General features: G+C 39.1%; 2 protein-coding genes across 3 annotated transcripts in view; one reads left to right on the top strand and one right to left on the bottom strand.

Moving 5' to 3' along the window:
* fancm (FA complementation group M) overlaps nucleotides 1–17,515 on the bottom strand; it is a 42,982-nt gene extending 25,467 nt beyond the window's left edge. For both annotated transcript variants that reach the window (XM_034308066.2, XM_034308067.2), the window contains exons 1-4: nucleotides 16,305–17,515; nucleotides 16,046–16,218; nucleotides 15,861–15,938; nucleotides 13,907–14,065 (exon numbers count right to left, since the gene is read on the bottom strand). In XM_034308066.2, the coding sequence (XP_034163957.2) occupies nucleotides 13,907–14,065; nucleotides 15,861–15,938; nucleotides 16,046–16,218; nucleotides 16,305–16,953 (1,059 nt within the window). In that variant the 5' untranslated portion in view covers nucleotides 16,954–17,515. The remainder of the gene's footprint in view (nucleotides 1–13,906; nucleotides 14,066–15,860; nucleotides 15,939–16,045; nucleotides 16,219–16,304) is intronic.
* soul3 (heme-binding protein soul3) lies at nucleotides 1,468–11,316 on the top strand. Its single transcript, XM_026926409.3, has 5 exons — nucleotides 1,468–1,925; nucleotides 5,422–5,516; nucleotides 7,308–7,449; nucleotides 7,557–7,740; nucleotides 9,375–11,316. The coding sequence occupies exons 1-5, from the start codon at nucleotides 1,691–1,693 to the stop codon at nucleotides 9,544–9,546; spliced, it is 828 nt and encodes a 275-aa protein (XP_026782210.1). The 5' UTR covers nucleotides 1,468–1,690; the 3' UTR covers nucleotides 9,547–11,316.
* Nucleotides 17,516–17,932: the final 417 nt, after the last annotated feature.

Raw genomic sequence — 17,932 nt, 5'->3', positions numbered from 1 at the left:
GAATAGAGTAGTTTTTACCCAGATGTCTACTAGCCCTAGCTCTGTAACCAGTGGAATCTCAAACTCAAAGCAGAATGCTACTATAGAGGACGTATTTCTCTGAAAATTTCAGGTGTGTATCTGGTCCCACACCAAAGATATTCAACCCGAAAGTGAAAGGAAAACCAAAAAAAAAAAAAAACAAGAAGTCTCAAGCCTGAAATGTTCGGCATGCGCACTATACTTATCCAGGTACCCCCTAAAAAAATTAAGACTGACACTCGAACCCTTCTTATTATAAATTGACCCTAATAGTGGAACTGTGAGCAATCTTAAGCAACACATTTGGACTTAAGTTCTAAGTCTAAGGAACAAGAATGTGTAAAATGTTTATACACGTCCATGTATCTAATGCGCTCTAGAGATCAGTTTTTGTTCCAAGGAGCTAAAGCCATCCACACCCGGGATATTAAGGTTTCCGTAAACAGCCATATAACCAAAATTTGTTGTGTGCCATGACACAAAAATGGCCATCGTAATTGAACCAAGTACAATTTTAAAAAAATTATAATAATAATAATTTAAAAAATGGTGGTTTTGCAATGCCAATACATAGAGGTAATTATTCAAAAAAAAAAAAAAAAAAAAAGGAAAATTAAAAATGGTCAAGCAACCTGTATTGGACCACTTGAGATGGAATGACCCCAAAGTTATTACAAATATTATAAATAATACGAACTGGAAGCTAATGAGAAATTTAATAAAAATGAGTTTTATGGGTGGAAAGTTCAGAAATAAAAATTATTTTAAAAAATCTGGGTTCAAGAAATAACTCAAATATTATTATGTAAGGAATAACATGAGAGACTGTGCTGTAAAATAATGCACACCTGGGAGAGGGGGGTGTGACACACACACACACACACACACACAGCTTAGCCTGCCATTTTACCAGGAAAACAGAGACTCCTTCCATTAATGTTAACTTAATGCTAACAAAAAAATTTCACCACATCAATTATTATTATTATTAGTCTTTTATTAGATTATGTGAAGCGCCTGCCGCCCATGTCCCTGTGTGTGAGCTGTTACTATAGAAACCATATCGTATTAGAACGAGCGCATAAATATCAACCTGCGGGTCATGTTACAGCCGGAACTACTTGCGCTGCTGTACGAAAATAACGCACACCTTCTGACCAATCACATTCGAGTATTCAACCGCGCCGTGGTATAAACACATGTAAACAATGTGCCTTGATTTGATTAGTTTGACCGTAAAATAAATCTGTACCGAGACAGTCTGTGGTTTACCTATGAATTAACTAATTTAAAAACATAAGTACATTTATAATAAATAAATAAATAAATAAATAAATAATGTAAACAAAGTTTCTAGCATCGCCGTTTTTTTAATCAGCGCTCCCTCGATCACGTGGTATGTCCGATCACGTGGTATCACTCGCGCGCTTATAAAGAACAACAACTTCAGTCCACGAGACGCGTCGCGCGCTCAGGCGAGAAAGAGCTGCTGAGTGATTTCTGTAGCTGTGTTGAGAAGACGTGTCTTAAAGTTACTGACTTTAAAAAAAAAAAAAAAAAAAAAAAACACTTTCAAACTCGAGTTTCTGTTGTATGCGGGGACTCCGACGGCACAAGCCGCTAAATGTCACTGGAGGCGTAAGTTTGACTTGATATCGCTGAATTTGTGATGGACGGCGGAGGCTGTCGTTTAAATGGCGGCGCTGGAGGAGACGGTCAGGGGTCAGGACCTCAGCATGGCATGATCACGCTGGAGGATCTCGAGGCTTTCTCTGAAGATCAGCTCTCCGACTCCGGCACAGGCAGTTTTGAAGAGAGGGAGATGATGGAGGATGAAGAGCAGGACAGACTGCTCAGTTACTGGCAGGACGTGGCCAGAGGACACCGAATAGAAGTGCCCAGAGGTAACCTGATCAGCTGTAGCAGACACTTGGTTTTAGTTCTATTATTTTTATTATTGGGTTTAACTTCTTAAATGCAATACAGGCGGTTAACAAACTCTGACAACTGCTGGCAACTGCCACTTTATTGAGCGACCTAGTTTTAAAGCAGATAATCTCCACCTCTTAAATCCTGCACCTTAGAGGCTTCAACAAGGCTTATGTTACAAATAATGTGTCCACACAGAGAACAGGAAGAGAACAGGAAGAGAATATGATGAGAACAGGATGACAACAGGATAACATGATGAGAACAGTCTGAGAACATGATGAGAAAAATCTGAACGTGATGAGAACAGGATAACAGGACGAGAACAGGACAGCAGAATGACAACATGATGAGAATGTGATGAGAACAGGATAACAGTATGAGACCAGGATGAGACCAGGATGAGACCAGAATGAGACCAGGACAACATGATGAGAACATGATGAGACCAGGATAACAGGACGAGAACAGGACGAGGCACATGACCTTAAGGGTGAGCGATATAACAATATCATCATCACGATTCTCGAAGGCATTTCTACAATACACAATATGTATCACAGCATACACTACATGGCCAAAGGTTTGTGGACACCTGACCATCACACTCGTATGTATTCCTTCCCCAATGTTTTGTTACAAAGCTAGAAGCGCACATTTGTCTAGAATGTGTTTGTATGTTGTAGCATTACAATTTCCCTTCACTGGAACTAAAGGACATGTTCCAGCATGATAATGCTTCTCTGTGCACAAAGCGAGCTCCATGAAGACATGGTTTGCCAAGGTTGGAGTGGAAGAACTCGAGTGTCCCGCACAGAGCCCTGACCTCAACCCCACTGAACACTTGGGATGAACTGGAATGCTCACGGCACCCCTATGTATATAGGTTACAATGTAGACATATTTTTGTGTTCAGACAAAACTAGTTCTTGTCATAAGCTTTTTGAGCTGCACCGACATGCAAGCAATAAAAAGTGAATAACAAATGATTTTAACGCTTGTGTTCTGTTTGAGCTTAAACAGAAAATATTTGTAATGACTTGTGTGATCAGGTATGAGTGCACACAGGACATGGAGTTAGGTAGAGTAACACAGAGTGAATTCACTCATTTGTTTTGTCAAGGAAGGATTTCAAACAGAACACAAGGGGTAACAGGAAGGTGCAGACAAAATTCAACAAGGGAGGCTCTGCCAGAGAAATGCAGCCTGGGGGTGTAGTAGATTACAGGGTGCAACCTCCGAGTGGAACTGACGGGATTCACCAGCTATAAGAAGCCATATCTAGCGTATGACCCACATGTTGACTCGCTAGTGTTGTAGACTTCTTGAACTTTCTCCAACCCACACTGTTCTTCTTACCTTCAACCTGGACCACAGTACACTTGGATTGTAGTCTGCCTTGAAATCACTCTGGATGAAAACTAAACATTTATTTAAAAATTTTTTTTACATACAGGAAAAATGCAGCTGTTAGTTTGTTATATGCATTTATGCTAAGCATGGCCTATTATAAATTTAAGTTGCAAACAGTTGATGGGTAACAGTGCAGCCCTATATTTGCACTATGGATGAATCACACCATATAAGTGTAAAAAAATAAAATAAAATATGAATGTAGTGTCGCCTAACTTAAAGACTGGCCGTTGTGTGCACAGTTATGCGCAAGTCATCCACTGGAGGAAGCATTTCAAATAATGCTTGCAAGTTCCTGAAATGCTCGTTTGACCTGTCTGGTATTCTACAGGAACAAAACAGGCTTTAGAGAAATTCAGGCCAAAGCTCATACTGTGATGAGGGATGAGCACAACACACGTAGCAAACTCTGAGCACTCACAAATGTGACATAGATCTGTTTGAGCTCCAAGCAGTAAGAGATGACTCTTTTCTGAATAAATGTATTGTAAGTCTTCGGATATCAGGGCTCAGGGCAATGAGAAGTATGAATTCTTGTCTTTCACCGCATTCATCGTAACCCTAAAGCATAGAGACTCATGGGGAATAATGAATGTTCATGTCCTGATCATACAGCTACTGCAGTTTGAATATAAATTTAATATAAATGTTAAATACATGTTTTGAGTGTACAAAATTGTTCATCTATGATGTAAAAATCAGTGTTCAGTTTTACTGTTCACTGGGCATTAAAGTGAAACGTAACATTATGCAAGATACATTTAAGCTGTTTTCAGTGGGGTTTGTATTTTTGCTGGAAAAGATGTGCATGCATGTGACCCATGGACGGTCATGCAAAGCCTGAGCATGACCTTTTTGCATTATTCGCCCATGCTTGCAAATTATTAAGGCATGTCAATCCACAGGAAAAGGACAGGGATTTTTAATGTATATACTCTATCAATTAATGTATTTATTCTTCTTCTTTTTTTTTTTTTGGTCAATTTAACCTACCAAAAAAAAGCAGTACATATCAATTTAAATTTTTTTTTAAATATTGAGTTTGTGATGTGGCTTCTAAGAATGAGTAGTAACTGCATAACTTTCTTACTCTCTCTGGTTCCATTTACCCCATTTATATACGAATTACAGCATACTCTGAATTTATTACATAAACACTAACATTTTAGCATTAGCAGCATAGCCTTAGAAACGATGATAGGTTCATCATAGAAACTGTTCCACTTTCATTTTTTTCCCCATTAACACATGCTTCCTCAGACACGTGAAGACAGCCAGATTCATCTTTTCAAACTGCTATCTGCCTTCTTCCACATACATGACACCTGTGATTGGTTAGTGTCACTGTGATTAACAGAGGAGAGAGAGTAATGCCACCCCTTACACCCAGAGAGCATGACCAAGTTTGTTCCCACGGATGGCTGTGGCATCGTCAGGATTCGAACTCTGTTAGCTATGAACGACTTATACCCCCTATTATACAACAGTTAATTCTGGTTGACTAAATTGATTGGAGAAGTGATGTTCCAAGAGTGCTGATATTTAATATAACAGTGCTGATACATTTTATTGTTTGTATCATTCAGCTTGTCTGTTTTCGCAACATAAAATTCCAATTCTAGCAGTACTTCGTTACACTGAAACGGTTACTACACTTACTACGGGCTGTCAGTCAGTCAAGGCAACACACGAAGCTTTATCCAGCCGTGGCTTCTTTGGGAACCATTTTTGTTGACGAAGCAAAAATAAACTAAATATTTGGCCATATTGTGTCTGAAATGTCAGTTACTCTATATTAATTCCTTGTTTGTTGAACTGCTATATAAAAGCAATATCACATTCGCAGACTGAACCACAGCAGTGCTGATGTTCTGTATAAGTATCTAAAGTTTATTTTGCAAAATGTATTACAAGGTGAACTGATCCAGCTATAACATAAATCCTTACTTTATTGCAATGAAAGTTACTCTCTCAACATCAAGCAGTGTATGTCTGTGTGTGTGTGTTATTCTCTTACCACATTCATGCGGTTCACGATTCCTGCTCTTGCCTTTACAGATATGGCAGAACCCATTCAGCAACTAACAACCAATAATAATGGCACACACCAGCGGGAAACAGTTCCCTTCACACTTATCTCACGCAAGGAGAAGGTAGGAATAGTCATAATCAGGGTGCCTTTGCAGACATTTTCTTGATTTTTCTTATGTCTCATTATTATTTTATTTATTAAATATATAAAAAATTAAATATTTATTTATATATGTATTTTATTAAATTTAATTAATTTTAATTCTTTTTAATTAATTTAATATTTCAGTTATTATAGACTGCTGAAGAACCTCCTGTCATTAATGAATATTAAGACGAGAATAAGAGAAGAGCGACTGACATTATTAACGAAATGGCTGCTTTAAAAGGCACACAATGAAATACTTGTACAAAAATGTATTTTTATGTTAATTCTTCCTAATTGGATCACATTCAACAGAATTTCATTGATTTTTTTTTCCTTCAAATTCACAATTTAGATTAGGAGTTATGGATGTCTGCCTATTTAAAATAACAGTAGAAGTGCCTATTGATCACAATGAACCAGTAGTACGGTTTTACTTTTACAGCTACAAATTTAATGAATTTTGAATGTTTGAACTTTTATAAAGTCTTAGATATGAAATTAAAAATAAAAATGTTTTAAGCTATTTAGTCTCCCACACACACTAGACAGGACAAGACCATGACTATCACCTTCTATAAACAAACAAATATAACAAAATAAAATATATTACATATCCTACACACATAGCTGGAAACTTTATTCTACATATTTTAGTAAAAAGCTTACAGACTTTTAACCCATATCTGCTCAGTTCATGAGGTTTCCCATTTTGTTGCTTTTTTCTTTTTGTTAAATATGGGAACTAAACCCTGAGGTCTATGGTTCATGAGTGCAGGTTTCTCATTTATTGATATTTTTGAAGTATCATAATTTTGATGATCGTAAAACAATAAGTTATCTCGAAGAAACCTTTTGCTCAGGAAATTACTGATCAATCTAGCTCATAGCTGACTGACAGCAGGCAGTGAACTCCTGCTAAGTCACGTCAGTTTAGCAACATAGTGACCATGCGGCAACATGTTTTAACTCGTACATAAATTCATGGGCATGAAGGTAATATACCTTCACAATGTCAAGAGTAGAAAGTAAAAAAAAAAAAAAAAGGCATGTGTTTTTGAAAGCATCCCCTTATGAAAGTATCATATTAAAAACACTGTAATCTCTAGCAATAAAGGGAAAAGTTGGAGATGAATTTATGTTCACTATACAGTATATTGGAATTACAAATAAATGTGTGTAACTATGTGGCTGAGCCACCTAAACTGCCCATTTTTTGTTGTTGTTGTTGTTGTTTTTCTCTCCAATCTGGTCTTGCCAATTCCCACCCACTATCTCTACCAACTGGGAAGGGTGCTTCCTCTGAGGCAGCATAACACACTCAGAGGAAAACGCTTCCCAGCTCAAATTAAGTGATGACATAAATCATGTATGAGTATATCTTCTAATAAGAACTCTTCTTTCCAGCACTACTGTCTAGAATACAGGGTGGAGAGTAATTTACCTTTTGTCCATCATACCTGATGCAGTTAATTAAGGCCTTCAGTGGAATCTGGACATTAGTGCTGTTAGTGTGTTGGAACTAAACCAAGTATTTTAGTCCGTCCTTCCTTAATTATTTGCCAATTAGTTGTTTTGGAGCAGTTGAAATAAAACAGAAGAGTAGCTCCCAAGTGGAGAAAAGCATTCACTCTGTTATCAGGTAATCGCAGAAACGCAGAACAGGGTGCTCTCCTCCAAGTGAGGAAATTACATAAAATTACATTAAACAATATTTTTAGAAGGATATCAGAAGGATATAAAATAAAATATTTTTATTGTCTTGCAGTGTGGGGACGTACTTTATGAGACGCGCCACTACGACAAAGCACACTGGGCCTGCATCACTGTTAAAGAGGACACGTACGAACAGAGCATCGGCTACGGCTTCATGAAGATCATGAGATACATTTGCCAGCAGAATTCTTTAGGTAACTGGAATGACAAAAATATAGATGCAACAAAGGAACCTTGTTCACCAATTTGCCGAATCACGTGAGCTAACAGTTGGCTGTGTGACTTGTGCTTTGCATTACAGGCATTTATCTGGGCATGACCATACCCATCTTGACAGTGGTGCGCACAGAGGAGGCAAACACAAGCATGTCTGGAGCCATCACTGTAGCATACTATCTGCCCTCAAACCACCAAGCTCAGCCTCCACAGCCTCTTGACCCTGACATAGTGATTGAGGTGTGGCCAGCCACGACAGTCTACACCAGGTCAGTGTCAGTGTCCACGACTAGAAAATGTTTTTCATTTCTTTGGCGACTAGCACGTGCCGTTACATTAGGGTTGTTACAGTGACATGGTTACCTCACTGTTGACTTTTTCAAAATATTTATTAAAATGCATTTCCTTTTATTAGCAAATCAATTTTCTTACTCCAGTGGTGTCCAGCTGCAACTCAGCAAAAAATTTTGCAACCCCTTCCCTCTGGACTGCCCCTAAATCACACTACAGCAACCTCCATTTCTCAGTGCAGAAGACGTAAGACACTGAAAACTCTTTGGCTGTGTAATCAGCTACTCTTATGAACATGGTACATTACTATCTCTGTTCCCATTCTGAGCACATCAAACAGCTATCAAACACACAGGCACTGCTGACCATAACTAAACGAAACAGTTATTAATTTTGGCTAAGCAGCGCTGCACACTAGCACACTAGTCAGATTTTACTTTTTATTATTCTTTCCTCAAAGCCATTCTTTCTTTCAGCATATAACAACAACATGATAAATACTGGCAGTGTAAGATTTTGTTGAAAAGTTATTCTCACATATACTCCAATCAGCTATAACATTAAAACCACTGAGGGGTGATGTGAATAACCGTGATTATCTCGTTACAGTGATTCCTGTCATGGGGTGGGGTATATTAGACAGCGAGTGAATTCTCATCAAGTCAGTTCTTGAAGTTGATGTGTTGGAAGCAGGAAAAATGGGCAAGCGTAAGGATCTGAGTGACTTTGACAAGGGCCAAATGCTGATGGCTAGACGACTGGGTCAGAGCATCTCCAGAACGGCAGGTGTTTTGGGGTGTTCCTGGTATGCAGTGGTTAGTACCTAACAAAACAGGTTGAAGGAAGGACAGGGTCGTTGAGCACACAAGGCTCACTGAGGCGTGTGGGGAGTGAAGGCTAGCCCGTCTGGTCCGATCCCACAGAAGAGCTACTGCAGCACAAACTGCTGAAAAAGTTAATGCTGGCTATGACAGAAAGGTGTCAGAACACACAGTGCATCGCAACTTGCTACGTATCCGCAGACCAGTCAAAGTGCCCATGCTGACCCGTGTCCTGAAGGGGGTGGATAGCATTTTCCTCTGAGCATGTTATGACACCCCATGAGCAGAAAAGATGCGGCCGGCTGGGTTGTCTCAGAGGATGTCTCAGAGGATGTATGAGATTGTATAACAGGGGACACCTAACTGGTGGGTGGGAATTAGCCAAAACTAAATTAGAGAAAAAGTTGGGGAAAATTTTTTTTTTAATTGGATCCTAAAAATTGTTAAAAATGGAAAATATGGCTCATATTTATGATTGATATGATCATTATAAAATGTCATAAAATTAAAAAAAAAAAAAAAAAAAAAAAAAGGCAGTTAACAGGTGTGAATGTTTTGGCAGTTAAACATTTCAGAAGCCATTTATAGTCATAGCCATAGGAGGTGAAACAGTTCAAATTCAAAACTCCCAGATGTTTAAAGCATAATATTCACTTTGAGGAGATGCCATTGTTGACCAAGTATATAGTCTATAGCTATTTCCAGTGACAGGTGTGCATGTAAATATATCTAACCCCTCTGTTAAGTATCTTTGTGCCAATTAGCAATTCATGGTGCTTTCCGTGTCCCAGGGCCTTCACGGGTGCTACAAACGAGACAACCCTCATGAGTCAGAGCAACACTCTGGCAGAAATGCTGGATTCTCCCGGGCTGTATGTCACCGACTCCTTCATCATAGCTGGCTACACCAACCCCGCAGCTGCACACCGTGTTAATGAGATATGGTTCATTCAGAGGCAGTGAAGGGTTTCCCCTGGAAACACCTGTCCCTGCACCTGCTTAGTTGCCCCAATCTACAGCTTGAACAAGCACACTGTCCTGCGTTACATGAGGAACAGATCAACAGAAAACAGGGTTTGAGACAGTGAAAAGGATGTCCTGCACCAGGCTTTGTCAGACCTGCCAAGCATGAAGAGGAACAATGCATAGCTGAAGGAGATGGATGGGTGGTAGGTTAAAAACACAATCATTATAGTACTTTGACAAATCACTTGAATGAGATTAAAATTATTTGTAACATGTTAGATTGTATACATTTTTGCAGGCCTATTTGTTCTGTTTTAATTTTTTTTTTTTTTTTTTGGAAAAACTGCACTTTTTGATGTAAATTGTTGCGAAATCAAACATACACAGAGATTTTATTTCACGTTAATGAACGCAAAACATTCTCCAAGTACTGTAACTGAAAGAAAGCGGGGGGAAACACTAGGGGAGATGAGAAATTACTAATGTGAGATGAGGGGAAGGGGGTGGGAAGACTACTCCAATGTGATGTTCCTTTACGCAGAATGATATGTAAAAGCTGGCAGGTCAGCTTTATGTTGTGGAAACATGAATAACATTTTCTGACTGGATATCTGTTGACTGTAATTTCTGTAGCTTTTGTTCCTCAGTAAAACCAATGTTATTTCTTTTTTACTGAGCTTAAAAAAAAAAAAATTGTATTAGCATCATAGAACCCAATTCCTACTCGGTTCTTGCTCATCACTTAAAAAAAAATAAGTACTTACACATGCTGCAGTCTTGTCTATGTATGTTTTCTCCATGTTTATTACTGGTTTTCTTTAGAAAGCTAGAGGAAATGAATCTTCTGTAGCAAAGTAGCGAAGTAGAAGAAGAGTTTCAAGGAAGCCTTGTTCGTGCTGTATAATTAAAATGGGCTTAGCTTAATGCACTTTTTTCTTGCGCCACAAAAAAATGGCTTGTGATCAGAAAAAAAAGGCGCGTGATCGATTATTCTCAATAACTGTGACATTGCTCACAGCACAAGTCCTACAGGAATTGCCCTAAAAAGTTAATACAAGAAGAATGCTTCGGTGGCAGTTGTGTTGGGGCTTTAAAAGTGAATGATGTGGAGGCAAAATTTTCCCCTTATGCATGACTAATAAATGGCCATTAATCACTGAGCTACAGTAGTAGCTTATTCTTAATTCAGAGCAAGAATGTACTTATGCAGGAAAAAAAGAATTAACTTAGCAAGAAACAATACTGTAAACCAAAAACATCACTAGCAATATGTATGATGATCTACCTTATAAATCATGTCTTTTTTTTTTTCTATCCTTCTGTGTGAAATTGACCACTCTCACCTTCATACACTCATGCTAGTGATAATTAGGGAAGTGTATATTTTTAAGGGTCACAGTGATATAAAATAGTAGTACTATTTTTGTTGAATGTTTTATTTATATTAATATATATTTTATGTTCCTAGCTGCATTTGTGTTTAGAAGTTACTTCTAAACTCTGTTTTAATGCCTTATAGTACAACAATACAATCAAAGTATAATGTGAACAGATATTTGAGCAGTTAAATACTGGTAAAATGTCAAATATTTCTGCATTATAGATATACTGTAACACTCTGAGATCATCTATCTTTAACTTTATCTTTCTGCTCTTTTTCACTCTTTTGTAAATGCTTGCTCTAAAGTCTGTGAATTGCAAACAAACACTTCTGTGCGTTTCTTGTTTTTTGTTCTTCTGTCTAAATAAAGAAAAGCATCAACACTGCCTTTGTGTCCGTGTGGTATTACAGTCCTGTTCAGCAAAACAGCTTTGAGTTCAGCATCTGAGCTTTCAGTTTTAGCTTTGCCAGTGGGCCATACGTAAACGTACAGAAAGTGTATGTTAAATTAGTCTGGTCTCTCAGCTACTGGAGGTTTTATACAGAAACTTATTCAAACATTAATGAAGAAGAGCTTTAGATCCCTTATGATCCCAGAAGAAAAACTACAGAATATTGAGAGATAAGGCTCTTAATTAAATATCATTGGGTTGATGTTTTTGCAAAAATCATAACTGAAACACTTCATTGTCATTCCCAATTATCAGAAACACAGAGATCTGTTGAAATCAGCAGACTAGCTTGTAATTATAACTAAATCATCTCCAATAAGTGCTTCATCTTTGTCACGGGTGGGGACACTCTGAATGGAACATGGTATAATTAATTCCCTGCTAATACAATGTCACATGTGCGTCACATGTAATTCTATATAATTGGACTTGCAAGTTTCCGACTTGGAAAAACCTTTTCTCACTGATGTCTCTGAAACAAAGAAGCACAAAAGCATGGCTTCCAGTGAGCTTTAATCCACACCAGCTTAGTTGAGAGTGTAAACAATTCAATTCAATTCAAACACCACATGTTCATACCTCCCGTGAACTTTACTAAAATTATGATTATACAACACTGTCAGCCTGTAGTTCTATACCGAAATGTGTTACGGTAATTATACTCATGTGCGACCACTTACACATCACATCCAGTGTGAATTTGGGGTAAACCCCAAAAGGCTATCATGTGAAATTCATCAGACAGATTGTGAACATGGTTCCACTGGATGATGTCAACTTGGACTGAACAGAAAGACAGTACTATAATAATGTTTAAATACCCCAATAGGTTTTTGCTAAAGGAAGCTTGCTGGTGAGATAGAACTTCATAGATTCCTTGTGAAATATGTTTGTCCCAAGGTCAGCGCTAGAATCAATGCTAACCTAGAGTGTGAATGATTACTCCTGTACTGTGACTCAAATAGTAACTTTCCTGCTTTGGTTCTAGCATTATCAGGGGCATGTGCCCATCAGCATGCCACTATGGGTGCCCCAGGTATAACAGTGAATGTAACTTTTCCAAAGGAAGTAACTGGTGGATAATGATTTGCATTTGAAGATGAACAGGTGACAGATCAACAGCTAGTTGCTAACACCTTGCTGACCACCATTTGAACAGCACTATCCTACCTTGACTTGGCTAGTGAAATTAGCTTTTTATTCAAAGGATCAGGTTTGAAAGTACATCCTATATTAATGGAAAGCACCATTGGTGTCATTAGATCCAGGTTAGATTAGACCGAATGCTTCATATCAACGCTTGTGGTGCCTCCCTAGTAGTGTGATGAGGTCAGATGCCAATGCAAATCCTGCAGGTATACAAATGACATTTTCAAGCCTTACAATTATGATCAGACACATCATAATGCAATCTCCTACCTGCCTCTGCTAGCAGAATCTTCACTGCAACAGACAACAGTTGAGCCAGTAGTAAAGTACCCAATCAAGGCAATGGCCAATGGACTGGGGTCTGTTACACAACAGCCGGAATGCCTCGTGGCTTTTTTCTGTGCACGCATCACCAGGTCTGACTTCCAGATTCCCTAGCCAGACATGTCTAAAACCACAACTAACAATCTGTCTTTTGTTTGTAGCCTCTTATTTCGGCTCACTGCTAAATTGCACTAGTGTTAGCCTCTCAGTGGCAGCATACACTATATGGCCAAAGGTTTGGGGACACCAGACATGACACTTGTATGTGCTTTTAGAACATCCCATTCCAGAGATAGTCCCCCTTTGCTGTTACAATAACCTCCATTCTTCATGGGAAGGCTTTCTACTAGATTCTGGAGTGTGGCTGTGGGGATTTGTGTCCATTCAGCCACAAGAGTATTAGTGAGGTCATTGCACTGACATCAGACAAGAAGGTCTGGTAAACACTGCATTCCAATGAGCTGCTCACGCCAGACGGGATGGTTTGAGTATTTCAGAAACTGCTGATCTCCTGGGATTTTTATGCCTAACAGTTTCTAGAGTTTACACAGAATGTTGGGAAAAACAAAAACCAGACTGCCTGAATGACCAGACTGGCTGACAGGAAGTCTATAGTAACTCCCGGTTACAACCGTGGCGAGCAGAAAAGCATCTCAGAACCATTCAAACCTTCAGGCGGATGAACAACAACAGCAGAAGACGACATCAGACAACATACTGCTCCTGTCAGCCACGAACAAGAATCTGAGTCTACATTGAGCACAAGGTCATCAAAACTGAACAGATAATGATGGGGAAAAAGGTGGACCAGGTGAAGTTTTTCCCCTGCTGCTGACTGAATAATTGCATGAATAAGCAGAGGCACAGAGCACCTATTAAAGTGGATGGTGAGTGTATAACGCACAAACTCTTCAGGAAATAGAATAGCAGTGAGGTGCAGTCTGAGTGATACCTGAGCAGCCACATTTAAGCAGCCTTAAACTTCAGGACCGTTTCAGAGTAATGGTTATTTAACCCAAGTGCTCTCACACGGAGATCATCTGCATCCTACCTGTAAGTAGCGAGACTGGTATCCAGTGAGTGACTCTCCTAAAGGGACAACGATCTTGTCCACACTGCGCTGATGGGAGTGGGCCTGAACGTCTGGGCTCTCCTCTGAGCGCAGCTCGATGTGAGAGATCAGCAGGTTGGAGATGACTTGCTGTACTGCCTACACACACACACACACACACACACACACATACACACAGTGGCATCAGATTTTCATAAAAACACATAACCATAATAATATGAATGCTGACTCTGGAATGTTCTACAGGGTTCTCTGAGTGCCACTGAATGCTCGATTTTGATTGGTCAGAAGGTGTTGAATAATTATATACAGTCGAACAGCACAGCTCAGACAGTAGTTCTGGTTGCAAGGTTTATATTAATGCGCTTGTTCTATTATGATAGCCTGTGTATAATCATTAACATGGTGATGCTTTCTGTAAAGAGAGATTTTATTTAGCATTTTTGGAAGGAGTCTCCGGCATCAGTGCTTTCTAACATTTGGAGGTTTGTTTGTTTGTTTGTTTATATTTTAACGCCATTTCAGCTACCATGGCTATTTTCATGGCAGGAAACAGGTTAAAATTTAGCAAAATATTAATAATTTACAAAAGTTTTTTAAAGTTCATGTTTGATTTAAAAAATCAAAGTTGAAACCTTCACAGTCCATTAAAATATGCCTCAGAGATATTGGACTTTGGCATAAGGGGCATAAAAAAGGAGGATCTTCACCCATTAATAAAAAATTAATAAAAGTCTGGAGTGGCCTATTCAGCAACGGGTGTAGACGATATGGTCCCAGCTATTATCCAAGTAGAAATGATGTTTTCTACCAACAACAGGGTTGATTTTGTGAAACTTTATTTATACTACATTGGTCTCAGTCTAAGTCTAAATCAATCTAAGAGACTTTAAAAAAAAAAAAATTCCACAAATGCCCTGGTACCCAACAAAAAATAACTTTAAAATTCTGTGCCTCCAAAGACTGCATTTTTAGTTTCCATTTAAAATCTTTACAACAGCTGGGTATTCGTTGTTTAAGGGGTGCCAGAGTTTGAAGACATGACTTTGAGTCAGAAGTTTTAATATGATCCAGTGCCAAGATAATAGCATTGGCTATTACTGCAGTAAAATTTAATCACAGTAAAAATTGAACTCCAGATTTTGATCCATCTGTATATATCGCAGTGTATGACGGAAAGCTTCCCCAGATACTTAGAAGTTGTTGGTAATCTAACAGTTGGAGGTAAAGCTTCAAGTTTTCTGACATGATTATGTATTCCGGACAGAGGAGTTTGCAGTTTCTCTGTAACATGAAAAGCTGAGTTTCTTTCATCTTATTAACTTCAAAAGAGAGAGAGAGAATGAGAGAGAGAGAGAGAGAGAAAGAGAAAGAATAGAGGCTGGTGAATGAACAACTGTTTACAGCTGCTATAAGGAAAGCGATAACAGGGACCACCTGGTTTCATAGACTTTACACAACATTAAATGCAACTATAAATGAATAAAAATTATGACATGACACTCCTTAACTGATAAAAAAAATGTAACTTTTGGCAAATGATTGTTATAAGTGGAATAAAGCACTACAGGGCATACTGGAAAAAAAATCAACTCCTGGGTAGTAAGTGTGGCTCCACTTTGTGTCCAGCCACATCACAGAATCCAGTTGTTGATTATTTTCCTATAATAGCATGCCATGTCATGTTTTAATACTTACTAAACACACTGGGGGGAAGAAAAGGTTTATAATTCAGGAAGTTCGCCCCTGTACGCATATCTAATATGAGCTGTAAGATTGTCATCTGTAGAAGGCATTATGAATAAATCCCTGTCAACCAAGTAAACCCAGATTTTCATTTAAGATTTGATTATGTTCAGCTTCATGAGTGTCTTGTTCCTTTGCCTGAATCCTTTTAATTTTCAGTTTAGTGAGTAACATCTACAAGGCAAACCTTCATGTCTGCGCCAGGTGTTGCGCTGAGAGCCAGGACGCGGAACTGTTTCGTCTGGTTCCATAATTCCCGCACCACCTGAAGGACATACACATAACACATGTTTCGGACACAGTATTAAGTAATCAACGGTTTTATTGACGTCTGGAGAACACTTCTAAAGCGTATATGCAAGACAGAAGTACCTGACAATACGCATGATTCCCTGATGCCTTGTGAGCTTCATCAATAACCACGCACTTGATCTGAGGAGCAGGACACGTGTTTCGAGACAAATCGTTCACCATGACCTGCGGCGTGAGGAAGAAAATCCGCCTGGATCGCCACAGCTCCCTCCTCTGTGGCGCCGGAGTGCTCCCTAAAGGAAAACACAGGAACTGAAGGTCAGATTATAGGCTGTTTTAGTGGACAAGAAAGGGGCACAGACCATAGCAGTGGAGCTACCTGTCAGCTCAGCCATGTGCTGCTGAGGAATCCCCATCACTCTGTAACACGCTTCAATCTGCTGAGCGACGAGGGGCTTCGTAGGGGCCAGGAAGACTATCGTTCCTGCAGGATACCACCGGTAGAAGTTATACATCACCACTGACGCTATGAAGGTTTTACCCAGGCCAGTGGGCAAGCACACCAGCGTGTTTTGGAACAGGGCTGCTTCCGAGATCTTCAGCTGATAATCCCTGATTGGGAAGTTGATCGGATAGATCCATGTCCTTCCTGATGAACTGTCGAAGTCTGGAAGATCTGAGCAAACTTGTGCAGAATCCTTGATTGAAGCATCAGTAGATAAATCAGATTGGTTTTCCAGACTTTTTTCAGCCTCATATACAGCTACAAGGATTAGATCATCATCAACTTCGTCCATCTCCTGTTCCTGCCTGGTTGATGCCTGTTGGCCTGCAGTCCCTTGACCAACTTCAGCCCAAAGTAAAGGCGTTGCATTGTCATTTTCCTTTTTCTTCGCCTTTACCTGGCTGTTTGTGTTTGCTCTTCGCCTCTGGGGTAACTTTTTCCCCAGATCTTTACCCAAAAGAGTCGCCTTAGGAACAGCTGAGCCCCATGTCTGAAATAAAGTCTTTTGATTTGTACTGCTCATTTTTTTTTTTTTTTTAGTCAACCCTCAGGACAGCACATGAGGCTGAAAGCTGAGGAGGACTTTCTGCTCAACACAACATGATCCCCAGACTTTAAGTTAAAACAAATCCCAAAGCTGTCATTGGTGTTAAAGTATAAACTTTTCTCTGGGTAGGAAGGTCTCTAAGGTCTCAGACTGACCCAGGCTCCAGCAGAGATAGTGTTGTTGTTGCTGTTGTTGTTGTTTACTTTAGCTGGATAACATACTGAGACAGCTCGAGTCAGACGTTGTTTGCTAATAAGTCACTGGATTCAACCTCTTGCTAACTCTGTGCTCTTGCTAACTCTGTGGTTTAACATTATTACTGACATGTATGTTTAAATCCATATCCTCCCGACATTTGTTATCCTAATAATACTAGTTTCTGAAAAAAACAACTAAGAAACCTACTAACAACGTTTAAAGTTATCCAACAACGTGTTTTCTTTTAAATATACATAACGCCTTAGCAACGCTAACTGTTTTGTTTGTTTACGCTAGCTCACTTTAGCTATTTTGTTACATGGTCAAATGTGGCGCTCAGACGGATAATAAACTTCTTCCTCTTTCCGTAAAAACCGGTTGCTATCAAGCTGAAAGGTGCATTAACACCACCTGCTGGACTGGAGTATAACCGAGTATAAAGCTTTTACAGTATGATTACAGTCTCACACACAAACTATTTGGACACTGACAGTTACTGTTATTGTTACTGTTAGCTGTCTACTACAGTATACTGGAGTTGAACTTAAATAATGAATATGACCTCAGCTTTAATTGAAAAGTATTTATACTACTGGGCAAAAAAAACAATGGGCCAAGCCAAAAATGGCAAAATATTAAACTTTTAATGGTCTTAATAGTCCACTTTTTGTTCTGTAGAAAAGGTACTTGAACAGAAATTCCCATGGATAGCAGGGGATGTGTTATTAACCCCGCCTACAGCACTTATAATCTTCAT

Source organism: Pangasianodon hypophthalmus, chromosome 10 (genome assembly GCF_027358585.1).
Source record: "Pangasianodon hypophthalmus isolate fPanHyp1 chromosome 10, fPanHyp1.pri, whole genome shotgun sequence".
Lineage (NCBI taxonomy): Eukaryota > Metazoa > Chordata > Actinopteri > Siluriformes > Pangasiidae > Pangasianodon > Pangasianodon hypophthalmus.
This window is presented reverse-complemented; position numbering and strand designations above follow the sequence as displayed.